General features: G+C 41.2%; 1 protein-coding gene across 2 annotated transcripts in view; it reads left to right on the forward strand.

Annotated features, from left to right (window-relative positions):
* LOC129171978 (glutamate receptor ionotropic, kainate 2-like) overlaps positions 1–24,413 on the forward strand; it is an 81,720-nt gene that overhangs the window by 16,817 nt on the left and 40,490 nt on the right. The window contains exons 2-6 of one of the 2 annotated variants that reach the window (XM_054761219.1): positions 9,758–9,925; positions 10,024–10,287; positions 15,401–15,582; positions 17,545–17,598; positions 21,007–21,180. In XM_054761219.1, the coding sequence (XP_054617194.1) occupies positions 9,758–9,925; positions 10,024–10,287; positions 15,401–15,582; positions 17,545–17,598; positions 21,007–21,180 (842 nt within the window). The remainder of the gene's footprint in view (positions 1–9,757; positions 9,926–10,023; positions 10,288–15,400; positions 15,583–17,544; positions 17,599–21,006; positions 21,181–24,413) is intronic. The other variant, XM_054761220.1, reaches the window with a different exon arrangement.

Genomic DNA, 24,413 nt, shown 5'->3' on the forward strand with positions numbered 1-24,413 from the left:
CAGAGCACTGACACTACTTCAACAAACCACCAATTATATAATTTGGTGTCTCCCCGCTGCATGGTTGACATTTGTATAAGGGTATTAACTTGAACTTTACAACCTGCAGTATTGGGAATTTCCATTCAAATGCATAGAATGTTACACACTATAATACCTGCTCACCTCTCCCAGGTCGTTATTTTTGCCTTTTTATCAACTTTTCACTTATGCACTGGCTTTCACTTCCTTCGGAATTCTGCTCCACCTCTTCAGTCTATTCAATCATCCTCTCTCCTTCACTGCACTCGCTTTGCTTCATTTCATTTGTTGATGGGGTCCTGCCCTTGATTTGGGATGTATTTTCACCCATTTTTCGATATTCTGTGGCTGGACCTGCATAGAGTAAGCCATATTTAATAAATCATTTTGAACACAGTTTCACAGTCCTTTCTTTGCTTGGTCCCTAGTCCCAATTAGAATATTCTTTCCTCGCAAACTACTTCAAAAAACCCTTTTCCGCCCCCATAATGGCAGCAATATATTGCAGGCTAACTCGCGCAAGCATGGTGTTACCTAGGTTTTTGTTGTTAATTTGTTCCAAAAAGTCAAACGACAAACCAAAATGTACAAATACCGAGGCAATATTTCGCATAGGAAATAATGTAAATCCAATGAATCCATTGTAGACACACAAAATATTAATAAAACAAATTTTATAGAGAGTAATTATAGCTTTACACAGTTTTATATGGTTTTACATTACATGCAAAGTAATGATAAATGACGAATGGGTGGAATTGCCCGTACATCCTGGAAAGATCAAGTCCAATGGTGTTTCTCACCTTCTTTATCAATTTGCTGGCACTTGCAACTTTCTTTGGCCCCATGGTGGGTTGTCACACTTCATTAAAATCTGCATGGACAGTGAGTCAGCAACATGAGTGCTTTGTTTGGGCACTCACAACGATACACTGCAGGGCAAACTGACTAGTTGTTACATGCAAATCCAATAAAACATTTTCGAGGAAAACCAAATTATACGAAAACTGGGGCGTACACAAGTTCGAAGTTTGACTGATTTGAAAGATTTCTATTTCATTATCCATTCAGGGCTTCCCAATTCCTCAATCATATGATGTATACATAAACAAGTATTCCTGCAATAATCAGTGCTAATTTTTAAATTTGGGGGGGAAGCACACCTTTTGTGTGCGTTTACTGTTGTTTCTTTATAAAAATAAAAAAAAAGAAACGTTTGATCGGTTACTTACTGAAGGACAAACTTGAATGTGAGTTTATTCTGCTTCATAGTTCATTTGAATTCATTGCCTTTTATCTTCTGAAACTGTGAATGTCAGAGACTAAGCAATCAACTTGATATTCTATGTGTGTGTTAAATCATACCGCACAATTGCTTGTAGGGTTTCTTTATGAGCTCTTTTGATCTCAAGAGCAAGAGCGTGTGTGTGTCGTCTACGTCTTTGGTGTTTTTATTCAGCGACATTCGCAATCTGAATGCACTGAAGAGGTTGCAAGCGGCACAAGGAGTCATTTGGGAATCTGGCAATTCAAGGCTCGTGGAAGTGTACTCACAATTTGGCACAATTAGCGCCAAAAGGGGTCCCTGCTTGACAAATTAGCACACAAAATGTCAGCTGGTAGTTTAGCGCATCCACAGTGAGCCCCTTGCAAATTAGCACGTATTTAGAGGAGTTAGCTGGCACATTATTGGGAGCGGAGAGAGCGCCGCAAATGAGCACATCTGTTGCCGGCGCTAGCGATGAATACAAGTTATATGATCACCGGTCCCACTTCTTGGAGCTGGGTCAGCTTGGCAGCGCACATTTTTAATTGAAGTGTGCACACTCTCCTAATAGAAAATTGATGACAAGTGTCGTTTGGCAGAAGTTGAGCTGATTATGGCTGCGGTTAATGCCACAGGTGTGGGCTTTAAACCCTCACCTTGTCCCCAGACTCCGTTGTTTTCTGCCTGACAGCTCGGTTTAGGCTCAATCCTGCCAGTGCGTGATTGTGTGTGCTCGCATGTGTCACTTCAAGTGTGTGAGTCAGCTGGAGGCTTAGCGTCCCCGAGTGTCAGGGGACAGTCAAGCTCGGTGTCAAAATGCTTGAGACTGACAGGAGGAATTGTGCTCTTTCTAAAACCATTCTACTTACTTATCATAACTCTACACTCAGCGATAAAGTCAAGATTTTAGCATTAGTGAGTGCTATTTATAAGTACTAGTTAGTGCTGGGTTGCTATATAACAGCTGGAATATATTGTAATAGCTCCATCATATACTGTAGCTTCACTTGCCATAGCTGATACTGTATGCTGTACTTCTTTAGACAGCAAAGTCATTAATACTGACTCTGCTGGTTGCAGACAAGCAGTGCGCTCCATTTTGCCTCAGTTGCTTCAAGACAGTCGACAGGCTTCCCAACATCAATTAATGCATTATGTCTGTCCCTATTTGTGACATCGGATAGGACTGAAACTGCAATTCGTCAACTCCTCCGCTAGATAGAGCAATCACACTCAGAAACAGCTTTTACGTGTTTAGAGAGGAACAGGAATATTAATTAATAATAACATTTAAATGAAGTAAAGACACTAGGGCAGCAACTAATCTGATTAATCTGAAGGTTGTTGTTCGATTAGTAGACCAGGGGTATCCAAACGGTTCACAGTGTACTGAAAAATCAACGGATGCGGGGGCCACTTTGGTATTTAACAGTATGTAAACCAACCGATGCACATATGCTAACAAGCTGTAAATATTTAAAGGAAAAGCAGCCTTCATCTCAGCTTTGTGTTACAGCTGACACAGTGAACAATAACAATGACGTGGATTACCAAAACATCGTCCCTCCTTGGACCTGTTGGCAGGACATTTTGAAATCACATAACATCTGGAACACATCTTGTATAACTTCGGTCATGATGGCCTCCCCCTAAGTCACGTAGGCCTGAGTTCAACTGACTTTCACAGAACAAAAGGTACTCTGGAGTTCACAGGACAAGAATCATTTTACAATAAAAGCGCATTATTATTATGACTTTTTCTCTTCTGCTTGTTTTTCCTTTTTTGCTGTTGTTGCTGTTTCATTTGACAGATGTTTGTACTTTCTTCTCGGATTTTTCCTCCAAAGACTGTGACTTTAGCCCCATAATGTTTTACTATTTTAGTAATATTTCGCTGGTGTAAGAAGTGTCCTGGTCATATTTGTGGGGGTCTTCCAGGAGACAGTGTAGGAAGGTCAGTCCACTGCAAGGGGAGCGTCAGATTAATGAGCAAGAGTGGCGCCTCTCTGCTGGCTTTCATGCTTCACATCGCATCCATGGGCAAACATGAGAGAGAGCATCCCCAATGGGAATTTCATGGGGTATTTATGGGATGGTGGTGGGAGTTCCATCAGTTGTGCCTCCTGTTTATTAGAGGAACTTAGAGAGACCCCAACAGACCGTAAGGGGGTTGGTGATGGGATCTTTTACAGCCTCACTGAGAGGCTGCATGTGCTTACCTGGGCCACTTACTCAAACGACAAGCTTGCTCGCAGGTTGCCATGGCAGCGGCAGCCCAGCCGCCATCCTGCAGCTGCACTGCCGGTCATTAGTCACTGAGGCAGGCGGAAACAGGCCATCCGCACTATCTTAACGTCCTTCCTCTACCAATCAGCTGCTCGCATTTTAAAACTGCGGTTGCCTCTCAGACACGACGTGGATGCGCGAGTCGCCATGGCAACATATCGGACTCCTTGAGTATAGAAAACTAATGGTACTTATGTGCATTATGCACCTTTTGCTTTCAGTCCTCGCTAGAAGTCACACAAATGTGCTTTTAGATCAAAAGTAATAATGTCTATTACTGCTGTGTCTCAACTAATACGGGAAAAAAAGAAAGAAAATAAACCAATTTTCTTTGCTGTGAGCAAATAAAAGGGAGTAAAATACACACATATGAAGACACCCTCCCACGCAGCACTTTCATTTCCACTCTCCTCTCACTCTTTCTCACTCACAAACACACACACACACACACACACTCTCTCTTAGGGAGAGACTCAAATCAGCAGGCCTGTTTTCTCGTCGGGGTGATTATCTCCCTCATAACTCACTCAGAGCTTTCATTTGCACCATAATTCACACCCGTCCCAATGATGGTGGCTCTATCATTCACACACACATACACATACACGCACACACATGCACACACAGTGATTATCGCCGCTATAATTCACACACCTGCAGTCCTTTGGACCATAACAGCGTGTAGTGAAAGGATGGTACAGGACAGAGGCTATTTTACCTCAGTGATGAAAGTGCACTTTGTTTGGCAAAAAAAAAAAAAAAAATCCAGCCCCACATAAATTAAGTAAATAAAGGCAATTCTGCATCTGTTTGTTAGAAAAGTAGCGCACAGCTCCTTGTAGAATTGAATTAGCATGTTATTATCTGATCATTTCGCTAACTAATTAGATTTTCGAGTTCCTGGATATGCCTAAATGAAGTTTCCCACTCTGGTGTAATTGGAAATGATTTGATATGATTCACTTGTTACAAAAGAATTGTCATACTGCTGTTTGTCTTACTATGCTGTACATTGCTACCGGCTCTTCCTGTCCTTTCTCTGCTGTGTGGGGCGGTGGCGTCTTCAGCTCCAAGATGCCTAGTGAGCATGCTGATATAAAGTTTGGCATATTTTTTTAAGAGTTAGGGGGAAAATAATTGTAAATATAAAAAGGCAACGATGTGCTTCAGTCATCTTTTAAATTTTTATATTACATCACAATTACTTTCCATGGAAAGTACTCAAATTTGATTTCTTAAAGGAATATCGTCCTTCTAAATTATTACGGTAGTATAGTTAAATAAGTATAAGAATTTGTATAATAAATCAAATTAAACAGAATTTCTCAGCTAAACGACCCGTAATACCCAGAGGATTCAGGAAATTTATCAATCATTCCCCACCACTTCACACCTCTACTTTCATCCATCAGATTTGGAAGGTAGAATGTCACGTCTTGATGCTCATTTTAAGTCTGGCTGCACACACCAAGACAGCTCCATCTACTCCCATGAGGCAATGCTGTAATGATTGTCTATTAGGTTGGGATTGATGTGATTCCAATCATCTTCCATGATGACTTTCAGGCCTTTTTTTAGATGCATGTGAGATGAAAAGATTCTAATCACTCGGCCTAAGATGTGTGGAAAAAATCTCATTAGCTCACCCAGTGACAGCGTAACACAAAAGCCTGTACTTTTAGTGCAGTTATGAGTTAAAAATCATATGCTGTCACATTTGATCTTTTTCACTGAGTCAGCCCCTGCAAGTCTTTAAATGAAGGGAAAATGAAATACGAAAGCTCGATATACATTCATCTTTAGAACCTTCTTGATTTAAACTAGGTGCAGTTACATGCCTTTATGAAAAAATGACAATACATCACTGCCTATCTGCGGTTCGGCATTTGCTCCCATACATATGTTTTTTATGGTAACTTAAAGAAAAACCTGGTGGATGGCGCTATCTGCAGTAGAAAATGCTGCAGCTATGAATCCAGCAGAGGGTGCTGCCGCACAGGTCAATTTACTCAACATTTTCTAGCAGCTCAAGACAAGTCATGATATGTTGCGCAACAAGTACAAGGCTGTATACCTGTAATTGTTTCATAATGTGTAAAACTGAATTTAAAAATGTGTTTAATAACTGTGAAAAGCACACCTGCCAACAGCACGCATTTTGACCCTTGAATATGCTTGAACACCTCGCTGCTCTCCAGGGGCACATTTTGTTGCATTTCGCCAGTTTCAGCTCTAAGTTCAGTCTCTGCACGTAGCATGACATGCACCTCCAAAAAAAAAAAACGCAAACCGTTAAGGCTGTGATTGGTCAGCTTGTAATACAGTGTTCCCTCGTTTATCGTGGGAGATAGATTCCCAAAATAGCCTGCAACAAGTGAAATAGCCAACTACAGTATGTATTTTTTTACAATTATTATATACAATGTTAAATATGTATGCTCAACACGTGGGTATCCAAAGTGCAGCCCAGGGGCCATTTGTGGCCCATGGCTCATTTGTTATTGGCCCGCGGCACATAGTAGAAATCAATAATGAGAAAAAATATGTTGATAATAATAATAATAATAATAATAATAATAACAAAAAGCTTTGTCATAAATATGTATGATGTTTTTTAGCCTTTTTACAAAATAAAAAAAAAAGAAAATCAGTGCTGACTCGACAGAAGGATTATTTCACCGCTGTGCCTTCGGCTGGCCACAATAAAAGGCCACTCCAAAATATGCGGTTTGACTGTATGCACGTGTGCTCGTTGTCCATAAAAAACACCTAACCATACCATAACCACACCACCACCACGGGCCACTCCATCCAGAACGCTGACATCAGCAAATCGCTCGCCTACTCAACACCGTACACGCTCTCTACTTTCTGCCCTTTACGTGAGTCATCTATGAATAGAACACCACTCCAAAGTGCCAGACGACATCAAATGTGAGCATTTGCCCTCTCAGGTCAGTTACGACGACAAACTACAGTCAAGTCCAGACTCCGATGAGGACGATGAGCATGCAGATGAGCTTCCCTGAGACGGTTTCGGACAGCAGGGATTCTTTGGTTATACAAACCGATTGTTGCAGCAGCTGTCTGGGTGGCTGGTCTCAGATGGTCTTGGTGGTGAAGATGCTGGATGCGGAGCTCCTGGGCTGGTGGGGTCTGCGGTTGTGAGGCCGGTTGGATGTACTGCCAAATTCTCTGGAACGAGGAGTGAACATTCAATTCACAGGCAACAGCTCTGGTGGACATTGCGGCTGTCAGCATGGCTATAGCACACTTCCTCAACTCTTGCAACATCTGTGGCATTGTGCTTTGTGATAAAACTGCTCATTTTGGAATGGCCTTTTATTGTTGCCAGCCTAAGGCACACCTGTGCAATAATCATATTCTCTAATCAGCATCGTGATATGCCACACCTGTGAAATGGATGGATTATCTTGGCAACTCACTAACTCAGATCTAATAAGACATATTTGTGAACAATATTTGAGAGAGGGGCCTTTTGTGCACATAAAAAAAGTTTTAGATTTTCGAGTTCAACTCATGAAAGATGGAAGCAAAAACAAAATAGCTGTGTTTATTATTTTTGTTGAGCGTATTTATTTCTTGTGCTCTATTTTTCTCAAGTTATTAAAACGCGGCACATACTTTTGTGCTTGTTTTTATTTTTTTTTATATTAGATTCATCTTTGATGTCAAAAAATATCTAAGGCGGATCAATTCAAAGCATTTCTTTCCCTTATTTAACACTGCAAACTGCGCTGAGGGGACCATTTGGAAGTTTAATCGCTTCAGTTCAGCTCAAAATAATAAACACGTCTGAGGGGAGCTGTTTTAAAATTAACTGCACCTCAGTGGTGATAATTTAGTCTAAAACAGCATGGATTGGTGGTTTATTGTTGTGGGGCTTTTACTTTGGCGATTAATGAGTAGCGGCACAGCATGCCCCCCTCATTAACATCCTGTCAGACTTTTAACATCAAGCAAGAACAACATTAAGATGAAACGTCGGCGCAAGCTGACATTTAGAAATGATGTTTATGTTAAATCTTATGTGAGGTTTACTTGCCGTGCTCTCTGTGCTCTCATTTTCTCCCTCTCATTTGATGATTGATTGAAATCAATGGGAGAAAATAGAAAAGCGAGCCCTTCCTGTCAAGGCTGAGTGAACAAGTTCAGGAAGGTCACCCACCACTGAACTCACCTTTCATCACACATCATTAATTACACTGATGACTGCCGCACACGTCTATATCAGCTGGTAACCAAATGTGTTGTATGTCACCTTAAATCACTATTGGTAATCATCATTTTTTCCCCATAGAAAATAGTGGACATGTTGTTAATCTGTTACAGGGTTAAACTGTCACCCTCATGTAAACTTTATTAACTGGCAAGGATTTTTTTGAACGGCTATACAAGTGTAAAAGTAACTTAGCAGCTGTTAATAATGACACGAAAAATCAATAGCATGTGTCGTCACAGAGGAATATCCCAGTCCCCTCTCTGCCATCACAATTTCCGTTGTATAAGCCGCTACCTTTTTCTTAAACTTTGAACCCTTAAACAGCGGTGCAGCTAATTTATGGCTAAGTTCTAATCTCGTGACATCTCCTTTACTTCAGAAGTACTACTCCTCATTTAAATACTTTGCCACTCACGAGTCAGTGAGAAAACTTCTCACTCTGGCTCCCTCCCAGAAGAGCCTGAATGAATCAGCTTTCAAATGCTTTAAATGAAATGCTTTGCTGGAACGAAATCTGTTATGGGAAGAAGTTAAAATAGTTGTTTTTTTATTTTTAACTCGTATTGGTACTTGTATTGTATATTTCTTATATATGTTAGGTTGCTGTGTGATGAGTTTAGCTTTGTAATATGACAACGTGATGACACCATGAGTCAGTCTATTGAGTAATGACCTCCTGCGATTTCCAATGGGTTTCCAAGCTCGTCATGAGTTCACTTATAGCTCGTGATTGGCTCCTGCCAAAGAGCTGGCTGGCCCTCACAGACTTGTGCTCGCCAAAATATACAATTTTAGGACGTGGACATGCGCGACTTATAGTTTGGTGCAGTTTATATATGTACACATTTGTTTTTCTCTCTAAATTTAGTGGGTGCGGCTTAAACACCGGTGCGTCTTATACAACCGAAAGTACGGTATGTCCAAAAAAAAGCCAAAGAAAAAGTTTAATTTGTTGTTTATCTGCATGTAATTCAGATTGTGCCTTTAGCGCCCATGTAAATTGTCCACTGAAAATGGCAATTAACATGTTCAACCTCACTCATTTTGAAAAGTTTTAACAAAATTATCTGTCTATGCAGGGTCAGAAGTCCAGATCAAGATAACACATTGGCAACATTGTAAATTCATCATGGAAAAAATAAAATAGCATTTAACATGTTCATACATTTCTATCTTGGTCTCGTCAGATTACACTGTAATTTGTTGTTTTATGTACCGTTTTATGTACTACTTAATACACTGTGTTACCGTCAAACCAAAAGTAATTTTGGATTTAGACTAAACTTGACCATTTTTTGATGTCTAACACAGATGTTTACTTGATTTCAAAGGTGACAAATGTTTATTATAAGGGGTGCTTCTATCAGGGTTTTACCTACCTATTCCGATACCGATCATTCATGCATGAGATCGGCCGATGTCGATCAAATGGATTAACTGTCAAATTTGCAATTTATTCATGAGTGCTATCTGGAAAAAAAATAAACAAAACCATATTTTACTTACTTTTTGAAGAGAATATATAACGCATTGTCTTATAGAGCTCTTCATGGCAGGACTTCCAGGTATCACATACTGTAGCTGGGCTCCAAGTGAGAGAGCAGTCGGCGAACCCCGCTGTCTTCCGCCGCTGACAAAAGCCTGTCATCTAGTCCGATGATTTCAATTATTTTTTGGATTATTTGCTTAGCCTTCTGACTGTCATGCACATACGGGCGAGTGTTGACTATGTTAGCTCCACCGCGAGCCTGGAAAACTCATCATACTCTGTCAAGTGCTTGTTCTTCAAATGCCGTGTTAAATTTAAGCTTTTCAACGTGCTACTGCCACAAGATATTTTTCGTGGCATGTGTTGCAGGATGGAAACTTTACATCACTCTCACAAATCGCTTATATGGTGGCATCCTTATTTACTGTCAATATTTTGTTCTTACCTGCAGGAGGAATATTTGAATCCATCGAGAGTGGCCCCTCGGGAGCGGAGGAACTAGCCTTTAAATTTGCCTTGAACACAATCAACAGGAACCGCACCTTGCTCCCCAACACCACGCTGACCTATGACATCCAGAGAATAAACATCTTTGACAGCTTTGAAGCTTCCAGGAAAGGTTGGGCACAAATGTTTATATAAACTATAAAGACTGATAAAGATAAAATAGTCTGACAAACCAACTTGTCACTCTTCATTTTGAATTTCCTCACCTAGCATGCGACCAGCTCTCCCTGGGAGTGGCGGCCATATTCGGGCCGTCCCACAGCTCGTCGGCCAACGCGGTCCAGTCCATCTGCAACGCTTTGGGAGTTCCCCACATCCAGACCAAGTGGAAGCACCAAGTGTCAGACAACAGAGACTCGTACTACGTCAGCCTGTACCCGGACTTCTCCTCCCTCAGCCGAGCCATCCTGGACCTGGTGCACTTCTTCAAGTGGAGGACCGTCACTGTGGTGTATGACGACAGCACAGGTACAGGTAACTGTTCATCTCCTTTTTACAACAGGAGAGCAGCGGTATTCGTTGGTGGTTAAAAGCATTAATGTCCTGACTTTAAAAAAAAAGAAAAAAAAGAGCAACAGGGACGCTCAGAGTCCAGCAAGTGCTTTGCAACCTAATTCATAGATCAATAGCTTACTCTTCTACCTCTGTTCTCCAGGTGCAGCTCATGTCAGTCGTCCTGCAAAGAAGGCAGCGGCCAACCCAAAAATAAAAGCACAAAGAGCGACAACCACATTACCCACAATGAGCCAGTGTCTCTTCAGATTAATGCAATGCAGCATTGTGCTATGTGTGCTGTGACAGCCACCATTAATAACATACAGACACTTGATCTCCAAGGGGGGTGGCGAGCTATGAGCCATTTTGTCTCTCCGTACGCTTTGTGAAGGGCCTCATAATGTGCGTTTTAAGAGGCCAGTTGTATTTTAGCCGCTTGATATTTTTATGAGCATAAAGGTAATTGCTCCGGCGAAGGTAAGAGTGTTCAAATAGTACACAATTTACGAGCTTTTTGGCGAGATGGCAGCTTAATGCAAGTGAAATAGACCAAGTTCTGAGGTGGTTGACAATTGACGCAATGAAATTATTAAGCTCTTCTGTTCAAATAGCATCAATCCTTTCATTCTATCTAGCAGGGTTTTTTTCCTGTTTATACAATTTTAGATGAACTCGCACAATCTAACGAGATCCAATACAAGAACTCGATACAAGAAAAATGATGCTTTCATAGAGATAATAATACACATTTTGATTGCGATTATTATTGCGCTTGCCAAGTTTGGGTTGGCCAATTTTTCTTTCACTTTTGTGAATATTGACATACCGTACGTGTACATCCTTCCCCCTTCTCGTATGAAGTTAATCGAGATATTAGAAACGACACTCAGTATGATGCAGTAAACTACAATCACATTAATGCATGTATTGTTTAACTCAGGGGTGTCCAAAGTACAGCCCGTGGCCCATAGCTCGTTTTTTATTGGCCCACAGCACATTGTAGAAATTCTAAAAACAATGGAGAAAAAAAGAGCAAAAGGTGCTGGGGAATGCTGGGGAAAAAGCTGAAATGTTGGTATTACCACTTAATATTGATACGTCATCAATAACACAATATTTAGTCTTTAAATACATTTTTTAGCCTTTGTACATATTCACATTCTTTGACTTTTGCATATGCGGCCTTCATTGGAAAAAGTTTGGACACCCCTGGTTTAACTACAATACTGCTTGTGTCGCACAAACCTAATTGTGGATATGCAACCACTTGTACGCGTTTATAGACGTAAAATGCGTATCCCGGAATTTAAGGACATTTTTCTTGGCTTGGATGCCACCTTGTCACAAAGTTCCCTAATTTTCAGTAATAATCCTCCTAAATAACAAACAAAAACATGACATAGAAAATTCCATCCACCTGTTTGACAGCAGGTAGTTAGAGCATAGAAAACCTGTTTATGACCTGTTTATAAAATACGTTTTTACCATTATTAGAGCCCTGTAGACATCAAATAATAACATTGCTAATGCGCAAGCTACGGTATCACTGCAGGGACAGAAGAGGTGGCCACGGCTTTAAGCATAGCGTGCTAGTAAGCTAACCAGTTAGCCTCCAATGTATTTATTCTAAAGTTAAAATAGGGTTTCAAACGGAGTGGGGAGGAAGGACAAAGTCAAAAGTCCAAAACTTACCACTTCCACACGGAATGGGAGGAGCACTTTTTTCATCTATCATGTCGGATGTCGGCAATGGCTGACTCCATGCTGTGTTAAGGTAATAGCTGTGTCCCATTTTGAGGTCTGCATCTTTCAAGGACTCAGCCTATGCGGTCAAGAATGCTGGGTCCTTATGAGAGTCCTCCAGCCTCGGCTAAAGCGATGTAAAATGGGACGGTCTACCCTTCGGAACACTTCTGTGTCACGTGATCACACCCGATCACTTCTTGCAATACGCCACCAAGTCTGCAAAGTAGAGAAAAAAAGATGGACAGACCTAACCAAATGAAATACTGGATCCAGACTTGTTTTATATTTATTTGGGGATTTTATGTGTTTCTGGAAAGAGAATAGCAGCCATCTGTCGGCAGATTCATCTCAAGTTCAGAGAGAAACCTTGTATTTTTAACCATAATAAAAATATTAACTACTTTATTAGCTTTAGCTATAAGCCCATTTGTACAGCTAATTTGGTCAACGTGGGTTTGTTGTTTTTTGCCTTTATATATTGATTTTACCGCCGCCTACAGCATTGGAATGTAATAGTAGTGCATCGTGTTCTGTCATGAGTTTTCAGGCAAACAAGTCAAACAAACATTTAGAATTGTTTAGCCTGCGCAAAATCTAGAGGCCTCTTTGCTGTTTTTTAGTTAGCATCCTTAAACCAGGAAGTGTCCCTCTAATATGTGGACAATTAAACACAGTTTTACTTTGTGTTCATCCTTGCTCTACTGAGTGCTATGCTACCCACAGTATCGTCGAAAAGTTTGAATGTATCTTACAGCTCTGTTGGATGTCACCGGATGTGCAGGTGAAGCTAATGCTGAGTGCCAGCATCCCAGCATGCTAGCCCCTTGCATGTTAACCTCAGATGATATCCCGTCCCAATGGCCACATTTATCTGGAGCGTCTCCTTGACCTTCCTTCACTGCCCGCCTGGGAGCTCAGCATGTTCTGCGGCCAACAACCGCAGTGTGATGCCAAAAGGTGACCTCTCACCCCCGCAATCCCTCTCCAAAGGGAGAATTGGGGAGGGAGGGCGTGCCCGCATGCATTGGACACACCTGACGCCCTGAAAAGTGTCACAGCTGTGTAGCCTCCCTGCCTTGGTGCTGCTGCTGCTGCCTCCACCTGGCCCCAGGCTCACAAATCACACAGCGTCATGCTCCAGGGCCCTTAGCTACTGATTTGGAGCCTATCTGACGGCTGGCGGGGAAGACTATCGGAGGGGATAAAATATTCACACACAGCCGTTAGACGATCCAGGGGGAATGTCTGAAGGCATTAGCTAGAACCCACAAATATCTGCACTGACAGTGTTTCGCAAACGTTCAGCTCCCTTGACAGACTTTTTTTTTTCATTTGAAACTATGCCCTCCCAGAGTGACGGTATGAACAAAGCAGGATACATTTGTGAAGGTTCTCAGGCATCCTGGTAATGGTAATCCAAAAAAGTTGAATACAAGGCAACTGGACTTCTTGAATGTCTTACTTTTAACCTCGCGTTTGTCACCCGAGGAGTTTGATCACCCCATTTTTTAAAAAATTGCTCATTATTCCTTGTTGGCAAAGTTTTTCCTTGTTGCCCGTCCTTTGATTGGCTCATTTGTTGTGGGATTGTTGTGTGTGTCATGCTGGGGTGTCCAGTTACCTGCAGGTAACCAACGACGTGACCTGATAAAAAAAAAAAATGTTGACTTCAGATTAAATGCTTGTAGCCCCTAGAGGCCGTGTTGGTGTTTTTGTGTGGGGTGTCTTAACCCCCCAGTTGACTAACCATGCTCTAAACTCCAACGTGATTAACACACTTCTACCGTTCAAAATGTTTGACATTTTGACATTTTTAACATACTATACAAGTGTAAAAATAAGTTAACTACTGTAAAATAAAACTATAATAAAGTAAAGGTAGTCACCGTTTGCCTGACACAAACATAATGGGGAGAGAATTGGAACAACGTGTGGTGGCGAGGGCCGGCGAGGGCCGACTGTATCGCCACAATGGGTGTATTGCATGTACTGTGTATGTATATACACACAGATATATATATACAATCATGGACAAATTGATTACACCACCCTTGTTTCTTCAGTTTCTTGCTATAGCTATTCATGTAAGAACTTAAGTGATTTGGGTTATTATCAAGAAAACCATGGAAGCTGCTAGATATCAGCTCTTAAAGTTATATTTTTTTGTCATCATTGTATTTGTCCAAACAAAGGTACCTTTAGTTGTACCAGGCATTAGAATGGATCAATAAACTGAAGAAACAAGGGTGGTCTAGTCATTTTTTCCATGACTGTGTAAGATTCTTTGGTCATGTTCATGCTAGACATTATTCTTTCAGCTGATGAAGAAAAAGCAAAACGCACTTTTTTTTCCTGCTGTTTCATGTGACGTCACTCAGGTTTGGTGTTGTTTGACTTGTGAGGCATGTTTTTCCATAAAACAACTGTACTGTACTGTTTAGGTTTTATAATTAGAATGTATTAGAATTGAATACATACGTCCAAGAAGAAGTCCAGTTGCCTTCTGTCCAATTTTGTTCTCTTAAGAATGGGAATCTATTCCAGTTCCCTTTGGAGAGCTTCCGGGATGTTCAGTCTCCTGGCAGTGGTTTCACTTTTCACAACAAGACCTTCGTGTTCCTATTTCACACCTCCTACGGAGACCCTGTCCCACACCCCATTATAGTGCTCACACAGCAGTTCATTTCAACATAAGAAATAGGCTCAGCTATCTTAAAGTGGGTCCATAAAAAAAAAAAATCCTATCTCGCCCCAGTTCTCAAAATACCTTCACTCCTCCATCCATTTTTATAGCCATGACAAGTAATCATCTCTCCCATCAATCCCACTGCTTTCATCACTGGACTCTGAAGTTCTTCTCACCGGGCGGACACTCATTGTGATCTCATCACAGGGTATCTTTCGACCCGAGCGTGTGGTCCAGACTGCAGAAGGTGAGAATGGCGAGAAAAACAGAACCTGACTAATCAAAGCGTGTTTGAAGAGACCACCAGGAGTCATTTCAACACACTCCAAGACCAAAAGCAAATCACAATTTCTGAGGGTTCCAAGGGAGTTGAAACTGTCACTCGTTCTCTGTTCTCTTCTATTTTGGGAATAAAAGAGAGCAACATGCTGGCTTGGCGCGAAATTCCCTTGATAGGTCTGTATTGGCACGTTTTCTCGCCAAGAATGAGAAGGAGGATCAATAGTGAGGATAAGGGGAAGCATACATATGAGTCCGGAGAACCTCTTGTTTTGTTATGGCCTCTTCACAATCGTTTCAAAATGGCGGCAGATCAAACACTTGTCCACACCATCCTGTCTTTTAAACATTCGCGTTATGTTGCGTCTCCTTTGTCTGCAGGACTTATTCGACTGCAGGAGCTGATCAAGGCGCCGTCACGATACAACATTCGTTTGAAGATTCGACAGCTGCCCACTGAGACCAAGGACGCCAAGCCACTACTGAAGGAGATGAAGAAAGCAAAAGAGTTCCACGTCATCTTCGATTGTGGACACGAGATGGCTGCCTGGATACTAAAACAGGTATGAGTGCTTGAATAAGACTCACCAAGCACAAAGGGTAACAGACAGAGACATTGCATCCTGCAGCATTTTGAATCCAATGTCATGCCTATTACAGGATGTTTGCGTCAAATTGTATGAAAAAATGAAAAAAGCTTACGGTTTAATTTGATGATTGTCATGTAAACATCTTCCAAATCTGCTAAAAGTTCCAGTTATTACTCTTCTCTCTTTCAGCACTGACGATTCAGATAATATCCTGCCCCGTGCATCTATAATCTCTTTATAAAATATGAGATCTCAACGGTGGACCCACCCGTCTTCATCGCACAGTAAAGGGTTTTAATTACAATATCTAATCTCACTCACACGCATGCTAAATTCATTTAATGGGGCCACATTCGTTATGAGAACCGCGGGGCTTCTTAATGAATGGACTCCCCCACCTACCAGCACATCGTGGGTTGAATTGTCTTTACAGTCACATCTCAGTAGGAAGCAACAAAAATGATGATTTATCGAGGAGTTAAAGCAGCAGAAAGGAATATGTTTTGGCTACAGGGCTCTCTTTCTCTCTCTCTCTCTCTTTCAATTTTAGCCACTGCGGTAAATACCAATCAAAGTGCTGGTGAAGCCAATGAATAAAACATTCACACAACTGAGCAACGTTATAATATCGTATCGGGAAATGAACAAAAGGCCTAATGCTAGCACTGATACTCGTGCTTACACAGCGTAAGAGTTGTCCTGGCTGGTCCGTCAATGTGACACACTGCTAAAGTAGATGGCATGAGGCACTTTATTGAAAGCAATTCAAACGATTCCAAAGCTGTTGTTATGATAGGGTTTTGTAATGGAAAAAATAAATAAAGGCAATGTATCTCCTTTATTAGCTTTAGCTATTTTCAAGATCGTTGAAAAAGTCAGTCTCCTTGATAATAGAAAGAATAAATATAAGAAAGGAGCTGGGGTGAAATAAACAAAAAATACTATTGAAGATCATTCCCATCCTCTCATGTTCAGCTGTTTTTTTATTTTCGAATGCCTAGGTTCTCAAAGTGGGGTACGCGTACCCCCAGGGGTACACCAATTGTCATGGGGGTACGTGAATAATGAAAAAAAATTAGCACTAACGCTCAGAATTACGGAGAGCGGAGGAGAGAGCATGAAGTTGTTTGTTGCTCTGTGTGTATTACATGAATGAATAAGTAAGTTTGATCATTATTTTGTGTGTTTTCACTCGAGATTGAACATTCCACTGAAGATTCAAGATTCCACCTTGTCCCACAACAGAAAAGATTTCATTTATATCGGTGTTCCAATGGCCGCACGGTGCAGCTGTACTGTACAGTGACAGGCTGTACTGTACTTTGGATACTGCTTTATCATGATTGTTAAACTTTCCCCTTGAATTTGGTATAAAATTAATATGCAGTCTTATAACATAGCCACTGTCAGTGGACAAAAATGAAGCTCAAATTCAAGCCATTCGTACGGAAGGATACCAACATCAACCTGGAATAAAAGATATGAGGGATGATGATCTATCAGTGTCAAACTTAAATTGTGACCATGCAAAATACACATTTTTCACCCGGATTTACTGTAAAATTAATAAACCAATTAATTATGTTCCATATTTCATGTTAATTAAGATAAAAAGGTTTATGTTTTAAGTGTACAGGAGCAGGGGGTACATGGCTTCACGTCAAATGTCTGAAGGGGTACGCCAATGTAAAAAGTTTGGGAACCGCTGTTCTAAAGTGTCGCCGCTTTGAATTGTATGTATTTTTTTCAGGAAAAGCATTACATTTCTTGTAATTATAGAGGTGGAAATGTGAGATGTGAAGGTGTTTTCCGCTCAAAATCAGTCTCGAGTTCTTCTTCTAAACATTTCTCTTGAGATGAAATAACGTGGATGAATTGTAGGAATGAACAGTGGTCTTAAGTGCTGTTCACGTTTATGATCTTTTCTCCTTGCAGGCTCTGGCCATGGGGATGATGACAGAGTATTATCACTATATTTTTACCACCCTGGTGAGTCAACTGACACTTATTTTTTATGTCGCTCTGATTAAATGATGTGTTTTGTTGTTGTTGTTATTGTTGCGCTGCTCCATTAGTCGAATTGCTCGTCCAATTTCCACTCTGTTTACCTGCTGTGCGTTTGGTTTCTGAGAATAACTCATCCAAGCGCCATTTCAAAGACAACTTCCAATTATTTAAACCTGAACTCTCACCTGACATTGTTGTGATTGACAAGGTTGAACTTTCCCAACGCAGGCAGCTTCCTATAAATAACGCCCATGTGAATTTTAAACGCGTTCATCTTCAATAATTTTCTCAAATCTGCACCACCCCTGTGCACTCGCGGTCAGGAACCTCAAGAGGAGGAAACAAAAGCAGTTTGGAAATATTTTACTGCGCCTCTGACAGCATTTGTTGTTTGATCAAGCCTCTACAAAGACGGCCGTAGATGAAATGCGGCCTGAACCTCGGCTGAACCTCGAGAGAACACAGGAGGGCTACGAGCTGGACTAATAGCCTCGAGTCGATGATTCTGTCAGCCATTAGGTCCATTAGAACCCTAATAAACACACAGCGCTGTGTTACCTGAGCACATCCTAAATGATGGCGGTTGGACAAGGCTGACCTGGAAATGGCATGCAGCAGGAGCTGTCACTGGAGAAAATTCAATAATTGAGTGATAACACTATATTCTGACTGAAACAGGATTTAAAAATACATGTAAACACATTCGTCTTGCGGTTCTCCAACTTTTATGAACATTCTCAAGTCCCCGCATCCTGATACACACACATTTTTTTTCTAACTCTACTGAAACGTATTTTACACATTGGAATTAAAAAGAAACACACGACTGAAAGTGGAAATAAATAACATGTAACGTACACACGTACACATTTGATGATTGGATTGGAAAGTCAGTGTACCTTGCAAGTGTACAGTCAGGTCGGTCTGAAATCGGACCAGGCTTTCTGCGTCTGTCTCCACAGCAGAATTTGAATGAGTAGGGGGATATCTTTGGTAAAGCTATGACAAAACCTACATCTTGAATTGCCCGTCCTTTGATTGATGTACTGTGCAAAACTCTTAGGCCGCCATGACAGTTTGTCATTTTAACAATGCTATCATGACCATAGAACAGCGACATGCAGTCTGGGGAGGCAGAGCCTCACCTCATGATGAAAACTAATAATAATAATGATAGAATAGTATAAATATTCATATTTATCCATTGAACTACATTGTAAATGTATTTTCTGTATGAGTCCAATTGTTTTTAACATTTTTAAATGTATACTATAAATTGCTGAATATGCACATTTAGTGATTAAATACAGCTCAAAAGAGGCTGCAGTGATCGTCTCCTTCTTCCACGGAGAGCAAAAGCGAGCTTTTTTTTAATTTAATTTATTTTACAGCCTCTACAGCTGAAGAGCAGCAAGTCACATGCAATATATTTCTATGCTCTGCTGAAGGAATGATTGAATTTGACTGTCAAGATGGGGGATTATATATCCAAACTCACCAAATGGTGATCACAACTTTTCCTGAAGAAGAATAAGGTGCATGTGCTTCAGATACAGACAAACGATAAGACCACATACGAGTATATTCTTTCAGTAAATAAAACGAATAAATAAATGGGATTAAGAAGTATTTGAAAACATTTTTTTCACAAAAGTCAATTATTCTTTTCTTTTTCATGAAATTCTCTCAATGAGAAACCATGAGGGTCACCAAACCCATCCATCCATCCATTTTCTATGCGGCTTATCCTCACTAGGTATGCTGGAGCCTATCCCAGCTGACTTCGGGCGAGAGGCGGGGTACACCCTAGATTGGTCGCCAGCCAATTGCAGGGCACATATAGACAAACAACCATTCACACTCACATTCATACCTATGGACAATTTAGAGTCGCCAATTAACCCAACATGCATGTTTTTGGAATGTGGGAGGAAACCGGAGTACCCGGAGAAAACCCACGTATGCAAACATGGAAACTCCCCACAGAGATGCCTAAAGAGAGATTTGAACCCAAATCTTACCGATCTCCTGACTGTGTGGCCAACATGCTAACCACTCGGCCACTCGGCCATGTGCTCACCACACATCACTCCTATATATGTATAAAATATGCATTGTAGGTTAATTGGCGCCTCTAAATTGTCCATAGGTATGAATGTGAGTGTGAATGCTTGTTTGTCTATATGTGCCCCGCAATTGGCCAGCAACCAGTCCAGGGCAAGAAGTACCCCGCCTCTCGCCCAAAGTTAGCTGGGATAGGCTCCAGCATGTAATGAGGACAAATGGCATAAAAGAACGGCTGGATGGACAGTAAGAGGACGCAGCTTGGCTTGAGCGGAAAACACAAAATAGTCCCCAGAAAATATTTTTCAGGGAGTTGGAGCCCTTTAATGTTCTGTTAGCGGAGGGTCATTGTGCCAGACTTTGAAATCCCATGGCCCTATAACTGCATTCTGTCCTACTATTTACTATTGCACTGCATCAAAATGACTGCGGTGGTAAAGGTGGCTAAAATAACAAACTGTTGTGGCCTAAGACTTTTGCAGAGTGCTACAATTATACTGAGCTACAGCACGAATGTAGCACAGTCAGAAGCAATTCTAGAGTCTGTTGGGGCCCTAGGCAAAAATTCACAGGGGGCCCTTTTGTGTATTGCACCACTGCTGTGGAAGTTCAAAGTGTGTCAGCCCTCGGAGGCCCCACGCAGTTGCCTGCCTTGCCTGGCAAGACCACAAAGGCATGATCGGTTGTGGAAGAACTTGACTTAAGCCCTGACCTTAACCTCATCACACAGCGTTGGGATGAACCAGAAGCAACATAAATGACCTCTGACCTCAAAAATGTTATTCTGGATGATTGACAAAACTCTAATAAAAAAATGGACTAATTACGTATTTTCTGTTCTAATATTGTTGTCCATATAGTGTACTGTATGTCATTTGCACAGCAAGCAGAATAGGACTGCATGCCGTCTTCATCATCAGTCGGTTGTGTGGCGAACTTGAAGGCCAACCGCTGTACCCTGGTAGGCAGCCAATGCGGCACGCTGCTTTCAGGTTCACGCAGCAAACACTGACCGCAGCGCTCCATTTCCGGCTGCTCCGTCAACTGTGTTGTTGACTCGGATGCCAGAAAGCAGGACAATTGGGTTGTCCTTCTACTTGTGTTTGATAAATGGCATAGGACCAAACGCCTACCTGTAACCTTGAAAACGAAACAAAGAAAAACACCTACTGCCTCGGTGAGAGGCAACATAATCACTGAAAAACCTTCAAATGTACTCTCCTATTCTTTACTTTTGCTTTTGTTTCACAAATGAGCCTGAGACACCTGCGCTGCATTTGCTCAATAAAGTATTTTTGCACATAACTCTACTTTTTGTTCTTCCAGGACCTTTTCGCCCTGGACATGGAGCCGTATCGTTACAGTGGAGTCAACATGACCGGCTTCCGAATCCTCAACACTGAAAACCCTCAGGTGTCGTCCATCGTTGAAAAGTGGTCCATGGAGCGGCTACAAGCTCCGCCCAAACCGGACTCAGGCCTATTGGATGGATTCATGACGGTAGGCCAAAATAAAACATTTTTAAGTTTGATTCTACGAGACCACATGTGTCAAACTCAAGGCTGGGGACCAGATGTGCCTGTGAATAATGTGTGTCAATAATGCACTTCACCTTTTTCCTTCGAAATGTAACATTTTACTTTAATATTATCTGATTCTGCAACTAGATATTCCAAGCATTTTTTGTTATTAAAAAAATAAATGCTTGAATATCTACTTGACACCTTGACATTCTTACTTCACTTCTCATTTCAAAGCAAGTTAACCATCAGTTTGTTGTATATAATAATCAAATGCATGGGCAAGCTGTAATTGCAGTGTGGCCCTCAATGAAAATTAGTTCATTAACAAGTCCAATTCAGTAGAACCTCTACAGTCCAACACCCCTGAGGTCGTACAGCTTGGAGCGACATTTGAAACGCCATCACACACGATGTCACAAGCATCAAAGTATTGATCATGTGATTTGCTTTTCATTTGTTTTGTTTCTAGGACAAAAAAAACATAATATACTGTTCATTTACCATACAATATACAATAATATATACATATATAGTTATATATATATATATATATATATGCAAGAATACAAATGAGACATTTGATCCACATCCGCATCATCTTTGCATTAGAGCTTTGTTGTTTGTCAATAAATTTTTTTTTAACCTTGTTTCACCATTAATAGTGGCTAACTTATTTTTACACTTGATAAAGCTTTTTAGATGGTAACAGTTTGATTAAGAAATATTTCTGATCCCAGTATCTGCTACGGGAAGATTTCTGGCCAAAGTGTTTCATTTTAAAATCCAGACAGCAATTTAAACAAGTGTGTGAAAGGTTGTGGCTTCTAAGTGCTTCTGTGTATATTCATAGAGTTGAATGTTATGTTCTGTGGTTGTGGTATCTGAGAATAACATGAAGGTACCCTGCAGGGAGCTTAGTGATGGTGCTCATGGGTCTAAATGCTCTGTAATGAGCTGGTGTGAGTGGTAATAGGCATTTATCTACCCTCCTGCCTCTCACATCTCCCCTCTGGGAATATGGCCAAAATATGACAATCTGTCAATGTTCATGCAGAGAGAAAAGGGGGGTGTACCGGGGTGGGGGGGGGGATTCGAAGGCGGGGGGGCAATTGGATGGAAATGATGGCCTTGTTTTTTTGGGATGCTGTCCAAGAGTGCGTGGGATAAGGTGATTTGAAAGTGAAAAGGGGGAAACTGAGGTTATGGTGAACATTCAAGGTCCCCCCCCCCTCTCTCTCAATGTTTGTTGTTGGAAACAGTCAATTTACTCCATCAACCTTCACAGCATCCTCCCTATAGACACACACACACACACACACACATCTTTCAACAGGTCTGGCCTTCATCTTGGCATATTTAAGATCCAATATCTGATATACAGCAATTACATTACACTGAAGACCTAACCTGGTGGAATGTGTTCCAGGGTCAGACTGTCATTGTCATAAAACCTCTATTTAACTGTACAGTCAAAAATAAGTTCAAACAGGCTATAACCCATGACACATGACAGAGTGGCTTTAAAATTATGTTTTCAAAGCTCGGTCATGACAGGTGACATGGTGATAATGTGCAGAGGGAGGATTATTGAGGATTATTGGGTCTGACTGAGAAGTGAGTCTCTTCACATAAAGACTCAACATGGCTGACTTTGCATTGTTCATTCCCTTTTTATTTTATTGCTGATGTTGACTTATCATCGTTTTCCTGCTTTGACAGAGATGTGTGTACACGAGACACTTGCTTGGTGAGACGAGACCATACACAAGATTTTTAACTTTACTTTTAATAAAAGTACAATGAAAAACTATGACATTATATTGCAATCTACTAATATATTTTATACTACATTACAATTTTCTGCACTCTGTGTGTATGCTACCGGCTCTGCCTCCACCCACCGAGACAAAGAGACTGTATGACTGACAAAAGGGCTCACTCCGTTCATGCCGTTGTTCTATGGAACAAGAAGATATGAAGATATGCTTCCTATAGCCGATGTTGTCTTGTTTAGACAGCCAACTATTTCAGACAGAATCAACAGTAGGACGTGCCATTTTGCCTTAATTGCCTCCATGCAAATGACTAAATTCTTAACAATCCATTAAATGATTATTATGCCCGTCGCTAGCCTTGCACAACTTCACACAAAATGATGGTTTGACCTTCATGTTTCTAATTCTACGACCTTTGGTTCTTAAATTTGGAGGTTCCACCATAGTGGCATTTTTAAATCAGGTCATTCCCACCTGTCCTGGTGTTAATTTGAAGAAGCAATTTGTGTGCACTGTGGTCTACAAGGTTTACAGAAGGACAAATACATAAGGCTCACAATTCCCCTCCCCTTGAAATAAGTATGGAGTTTGAATTGATGAATTAACATTGCTTGAGTCATTCGTCAGCGTCTATGGCACATATTGACATATCTCAGAGGACTGTAGACTCTGTGGGCCGCTTTTAAATAATCATAAGTCCAGAGGCTCATGTGGGCTTGATAGAGTATTTCATTAGTGTGGACTATTTATAAATCCTGACGTTCATGTATTTTTTTTGTTCCAGCCTTTATAATAGAGAGATAAGAGCATAAATATAAAACCCTAATTTTAATGATATATTAAATATATATTGGGGAGCAGCTGCTGCGGAGGTGATTAGAAATGTGTACCTACATTTACAAAAAGGACGTTTCTCATTCGTTTCTCAAATTAATTGGTAGATTTTTTTAATCATGTATGCTGCAGAGCTCTGAGCCAAGAAGCCACCTTGAAGAGGAGGCTGTAGCAGAAGCCACGGCATGACCTTTCACCCTTGTCCCTCCCTGCCTTCCTCTAGCCTTTTATTTCCTCTCCCTCGTGCCTTGTTCTTCTTCTCTGCCACGCAAAAAAGCTTCTCCGGGCTCTGAGAGAGCAGGCAACAGTTGTATAGCAATGGTTGCCAGGGCAACCAGCGTCCATGTCACCTTGTGATTTTGCAAGAAGGATTGATTGACTGAGATGAGGGTAGTTGTTGATGGGGGCAGGGGCGCTGCAAGCATCAAAAGGCTACACGCAGTGTTTTTTTCGGTCCACCGCTAGGCTGACATTATGCAGAGAGGTGTATAATCTCAGTGACACTCCATGCCTTGGGTGAGGCCGAGTGTTGTCTCGGGGAAGGGTGCATAATGAGAAGCCCTTCTTTAACCCCGCAGCCATAAACAAGCTCCGCTGCCGC

The sequence above is a fragment of the Dunckerocampus dactyliophorus genome, chromosome 19 (genome assembly GCF_027744805.1).
Source record: "Dunckerocampus dactyliophorus isolate RoL2022-P2 chromosome 19, RoL_Ddac_1.1, whole genome shotgun sequence".
Classification (NCBI taxonomy): Eukaryota; Metazoa; Chordata; class Actinopteri; order Syngnathiformes; family Syngnathidae; genus Dunckerocampus; species Dunckerocampus dactyliophorus.